At 53.1% G+C, this 6,132-nt stretch overlaps 1 protein-coding gene across 1 annotated transcript; it reads right to left on the bottom strand.

The window, feature by feature from the left end:
• Nucleotides 1-1,722: 1,722 nt before the first annotated feature.
• Nucleotides 1,723-3,195, bottom strand: LOC139837781 (uncharacterized). Its single transcript, XM_071827050.1, has 2 exons — nucleotides 2,476-3,195; nucleotides 1,723-2,373 (listed from the first exon to the last, which is right to left on the bottom strand). The coding sequence occupies exons 1-2, from the start codon at nucleotides 3,193-3,195 to the stop codon at nucleotides 1,723-1,725; spliced, it is 1,371 nt and encodes a 456-aa protein (XP_071683151.1).
• Between the last annotated feature and the right edge of the window lie 2,937 nt (nucleotides 3,196-6,132).

Genomic DNA, 6,132 nt, shown 5'->3' with positions numbered 1-6,132 from the left:
CTATATAACTATCTATCTATTATTATAAAATTAAAACAACAAACAACGGATCAGATTGAGCAACAATTAAGCAATAGTTCAGATTATAATAAAGAAAAGTAGAGTTAACAGAAAATAGAATATCTATATATGCGACTAGTCCCGACTGGTGTAATGTGTAACCTGTAACCCGAGTTCCTTGTGGCTCTCTTCTTCTATCAATGAAAAGCGCAGTCCTCCTGCGTCGTTTCAAATATATATGCGACTAACAGATGTGTATCAGACTCTAAAGGACGTGTGTCTTTTGGACTCCACGAAGGACTCTGCAGATCAAGATGCAATCGCATCTTAACTAAACCTTCGCGCTTCATCCGTTTCTTCCCATCTGATTGACATCAAGATCGCGTGCCGCCATCCAAAGTTGATTGGTCTCCTCTTCATCTCCGTCCAGAAAGCATGCACAAAGATGAAATCGCAGCTCCTCTTCATCTTCCGTTTCTTTGCAATCAGCTTACGCTCGCCGTCAGGGACCGACGTTATTGAAACCGTGCTCGACATGGGTAGGGCACCCAATCTCGTCTAACTGGCCTATACTCACGATGTTCGACTTCAGCTTTGGAATCCAGTCTACGTAGTCAGGGCTTGATGCCGCTAGTTATCGATGGCGAACAACACTGTACCGCGCCCACCGATGTCGACAAGGGAGCCATCTCCGAAGCGTACCTTGCAGGAGACGATCTTCTCTAGCTCGGCGAAGGCGTTTTTCTCGCCCGTGATGTGATTCAACGCCCCGGTGTATAAGACTAAATGGGCATCAACATGGATGATAAAGAACAATTGATGTATAAGACTAAGAGTACCCGATAGAATTATGGGGTGTTGCAGTGATTGTGGGGGTGGTGTTGCGCCGGTGTGCCTACCACCAGACATTGCTCTGCAACCCGCTTGTGTGCCAAATGTGGTCCCTAAAACATTGTGCCGGAGGCAAGGAGGAACAAAATTAAGAGAAACGAGAGCGAGAGTTTGCTCAAAGCACAACTTGCAACTTCTGTGTTTCTCATTCACTCCTTTTACTCGGGCTACAAATGGTCACATGAACCCATGATACACAATACTTGCGTCATCCCACGAGCAGACGCGGAACAAACGCTCCAAGTTTTTTAGGCAAAGCTTGGAGCCTACTGCTGCTAAATTCAGAAAGTTCAGAAACTGAAAAACGGCTAACACCTAAGACTCTTAACAGAGATCAGTGTTGAGGATGGACATCGTATGCAGTTTTATAGCACTGTGTGGTTCAGAGGGGTGCAGGCCGCTGGTCTCAGTGGACTTGTTCCTGCAGCTGATGCAAATGTTAGAACGTGGTGATTCTCATGAGCTGGTTGTGAGGCTTGTGCACGTTATACATCTCGTTCTTTTTGTTGAGATTAACCTAAACGTTGCAAGGATGTGATTGATTAGCGGGACTGTCTGACTGATTCGCGCGCCTGATCTAATCGTATGTACGGCCACTATGCTCGGTAGTGGAGGGGAGGCACCACACAATCACAACATCGGATTCACCTTTACCAGTGGCGAAGACTAAGATGGACAAATTCAGATCGATTATCTCCATGCCTTATACAGCTTCGTTCAGTTGCACACAAAACGCCGAGATAAACAAATATGGACACATTTTATTACTATACTACATGAAGTCTAGTCAAACTTTTTAATTTTTATGACAGAAGACGTTACTACTAACTACTAAGCCACTAGCTCCGGGGGAAAGACCCACGTTAGCTTACATAAGCCGATGTTCTGCAGGGTCATTCTGTAGAGCCGATCATACCTCGGGGCGCTCACAGTTTGGGATCTCATAGCGAATACGTCGTCCGTGTCGATGAAATAAATAGCATCCTCTTGTATCTCCTTGCTACAAGTTGCAGAAATAGACTTGCAGAATAGTTCGCTAATGAAAAGAGCTTGGCCACCTATCCCGTCTCTCACCGGCACCCACATGGCTCCGCTGATGTCGGCCTCGAAAACATCTACCTTGTGAGTGATGTCATCAAAAGGCCCGCCAGCTGATAATACTTGCCGCCTCACCATGAGCAACTTTCCACATGATTCGATCAAGTGCCACCTGATCTCAATGTGATGCGCATCATCATGCAGGGACTTGTCAGCATCCACAAATTTGATTCCTTCACCGGTCATATCCTCCTTGGTCATCTTCGTCAAGCCATATGTGTGTTCGCCATTGTTCTTTCTCTCGTCATGGTCATCATGATCATCATTGATGTGCTCGTCTTCACTGTCACTTCTAGCATATCCTTCGTCCTGGTAGCGGTGGTCATCGTCATCAATGTCATCAACATTGTTATTGTACTCCTCGTCATTGTCGCTGCTATCATCCTCCTCATCATCATCGTCATCGATGGCGTCCTCATCATCATCATAGTCTTCGTCGTCGCCATCGTCACCATCATCATCATAGTCTTCCTCGTCGCTCCACACGTGAAACTCGTCCCCAATGACACACTTGCCGCCGGTAATCATGGGTACGTCGTTATCATCATCGGCGATGTCAAAGTAGACGAGATCCTCGTCTAGAGTGATACCGTAGAGTCTGTCTCCAAGGAACGCAACATCGATGATGATGACGAGGGGAGGTGCATGCCCCTTGGGCAACCACACGCCCTTCCCACGGCGGGTTAAGATGATGGGGCAGCTACAGTGGTTGGTCATGACAGCGATAATGTCATCCGGGGTCGACCGCAAGAGCACCTTCCGGATCTCAAAACGCTTGGAAACATGGCCAATGACGGCATCCAACTCAGGGAGCGACAACGTTGTGCTAGAGAACACATTGTGCAGGAGGTAATTGTGCATGTTCTCCGCGTTCACGCAGTCGAGGGCGATCCAGCCGTCGGTAGAGCCGATGCACTTGGTGGTCTTGCGGAAGGAGAAAAGGCGGCGAACGTGGTAGTCGGTCCTGGAGCCAACGCTGCTCGCGGTCTCGGGGTAGGAGGAGAGGCGGTGCAGGATACGGTCAGAGGGGTCCACGAACCCCCCAAACGGAAGCATGATCCACGGAAGCTGCCGCCGAGGGGGATGCGCGGCCGAGCGCCAGGATCGGCATACGACCTGGAGGCGAGCGCGGTAGTCGGGGAAAAAGAAGCGGCGGAAGATCAGCGCAAGGAGGTCCTCTGGGAGTTCAGACCACGGCGGCTCCATTGATTGATGCTACGGCACTTGAGGCACGTACGGGAGCTGCTGATTCGCTATGCTTTTGGCCGGGATCGATTCCATCATATCTGCTTCGCGGGTCCAACTCTAACACAAAACAAGTCCGTACGTGTAAACGAGTTGTACACTGTAACTCACACCCGTTCCGTGCCGTGGCGTGCATGTATCGCGAAAGAACGAACAAACGTGTCAAGACTTTTACGTGTTCGGCCTTACGTGGTCCATGTTTGAGAACTCAGCTGTCCGACCCGTGCCCTCGATCAGGCGCGCGCGTCGGCTTCAGTACTCCCTCGCGCCCAACCTTCCCACTCTACCTAATGAAGGAGGCCGGGAAGGAATCCATGGATCCCAAAACAACGCAATCAGCTGGCTCCTTCCCAAACATGTGCATGATCTTCAACCGCTGGCTATCAGATCACTCAGATTCAATACGTGCGTGCGTGCGTACACCATACAAGGATCAATACTACGCACATACGCGCGCCTCTACCTGCCTAGCCAGCCAGCTACGTACGTACGGGAATCCTAAAGAAAACGTAAAACTAAACTGACCACACTTTTCCGGCCGGCCGGCCCCATCCGCAGAGCAGAGCCTCCCATCTGCGCCGCCGCCGCCGCTGCAGCAGAACCTCCGATGATCCATGCATGCCGGTGACTCGCCGCCGCCTGCAGCACTGGATCCCTTTTCGGCGAACCTGCAGGAAACGAATCTGAGCAGTGACATGGTCGAAGATGCACTCGAGATCGTGGCTACATGGATGGATACGGCCGGATTCATCAAACTAATCGAAAGACATAATCCGAGAATTACCGGGCCGCCGCGACAATGAAAACGACGATGAAACCGGGAGGCCTGGTGATCGAGTGAACAGCAGAGTGCCCGCTCTCCTCTCCTCTCCTCTCCTCGTCGAGTAAAGAGTCAAAGTCTAAGTCGTCACACACGACGCACGCGTTGGCTACACCCTTCCCTGTATTTATAGAGGAGGCCAAGGTTGGAGATTCAAATATTTTGAGGGAGGTAGGGGGCATCTATGGCGGGAACGAAATGAGATGAAGTTAGGCTCAGCTAGATAAGATGGACCGCCGTGATTCAACAATTCGTCGTGTGTTCTCCCGGATCGGTGACGTGGAGGCCGATGTGCATGGCTACAGGGGATTGGGACTCTAGCATTAGTTGCTGATTTATTTTCTCCAAATATACTACTCTCGAGAACTTCAGTAGCTTTTGCATGAGAGTAAATTATGCCAACTGGGCGGCATATGCTCTGGCGCAAATTAATTGCTGATTGATTTTCTCCTAATATAGTTGCTTCAACATGCTAATTAATCACGTTGTGTATTATTCTACCAAACGGCCAGAGCGACAACAGTGGAAGCTAGACTCGCTGAATCATTCAACGTGCATGCCTCAGTCGTCGCATTGCTCAGCTTAATTTCCTGACCGTCAAATACATGAACAGAACTGTCGTGAAATACATATGCACGCACACTACTCTTTTCCTTGCCTGTTTTCTTTGCTAATTTTATCAATTACGGTAATTAATATGACACTTAGAAATCGGCTACTGATTGACATGTGTGGCTAGCTACCATATGATCGAAATCGGCCCACGGCAACGCCCTCGCCGAGTCTTCCCGGACGAGAACGACTTGGACAGCCTCGTGGCCAACGCGCGCGTCCCGAACGTGCGCAAGATGCCCCTCCGGCCGCCGCGGAGGACGGCGCGGCCTCTGCCTCGGCGTGTCCGTGCACCACACCGCCTGCGACGACCCAGATGGTCTGCTCGGCAAGACGCTCTCCGGCCGGTATGAGGATGCTCGCGCCGGAAACGGAGATGCCAGCACCGGCCGGTGATCGCGTCCTTCCCGCTAGCGCGCGACCAGATCGACAGGATCAAGGACGCGGTGGCAGAACCAGGAACGCAGCAGCGCCCGTTGTCGTTCGTGGCGGCGTCGGCGCTGGCGTGGGTGTGCCTCCCGAGGAGCCGTTCCGTGGGCGTGGACGGCGCGGCGCGCAGCCACATGCAGTTCTCCTTCGAGTGCCGGTCGAGGCTGGTCCCGTCGCTCCCTGCCGAGTACTTCGGCAAATGCCTGCGCGCAATGCGACAACGTCGGCGTGCGGTCGTTCCGCTGCGGCTATGTCGGCCAGCTAGGACGGCGTTGCTCGTGTGGTGGCGTAGATCAAGGCGACGACGACGGCCGTCTAGGACGTCGCGTGCTCGGCGCAGCTCAAGGCAACGGTGTCGGCGTCTGCTCGTGCCGCCGCGGCTACGTCGTCCAGTTAGAACGTCGCTTGCTCGTTCAAGATGACGACGCCTGCGTGTCCTCGTGCCGCCGCGCGGGTACGTCGGCCAGCTAGGACGGCGCTTGTTCGTACTGCGTTACAGCTCAAACCGATGACGTCGGCCAACAAGAACGCCGGGTGCTCGTGTCGCCGCGTCGCACCTCAAGGCGACATAGTCGGCCGTCCGCATCGGCGGCGTGATGATCGCCGCATCATGGCGCACGCGAAGCTGCCTGATTGCTTGGTTTCATGTGCGCACACGCTGCTAGCTTGCTAGCTTTTTCTCACGCGCTAGCGCGTGCCGGCCGACCGCTGCTTTGCTGCCGCTAGTGGTGCTGTCCTGTGCTTTGCCGCCGTGGCCTCCCTGGCTGTCGGTTCGCCTTCACTACCATCTTCCGGCGGCGCGGCAGAGGAGAGCAGCATCGCGTCTTGGGTCCAAGTGAAGCACCTCGCAGCCGTTGGCCACTGCACGCCCTCGTGCCGGCCGGCATGGTTGCGTGGCGCGGCAGCATGCGCAGTAAGCCTCCGCAGGACGACGATGCAGCTACAAAGCCGCGCAGCCGCGTCGTCGAGGTCGGCGTGTCGGCGTGGCGCGGAAGCATGCACAATGCTTCCAAAATCGGCCCGTTTTTTCCAACTAT

This window comes from Lolium perenne, chromosome 3, assembly GCF_019359855.2.
Source record: "Lolium perenne isolate Kyuss_39 chromosome 3, Kyuss_2.0, whole genome shotgun sequence".
Classification (NCBI taxonomy): Eukaryota; Viridiplantae; Streptophyta; class Magnoliopsida; order Poales; family Poaceae; genus Lolium; species Lolium perenne.
This window is presented reverse-complemented; position numbering and strand designations above follow the sequence as displayed.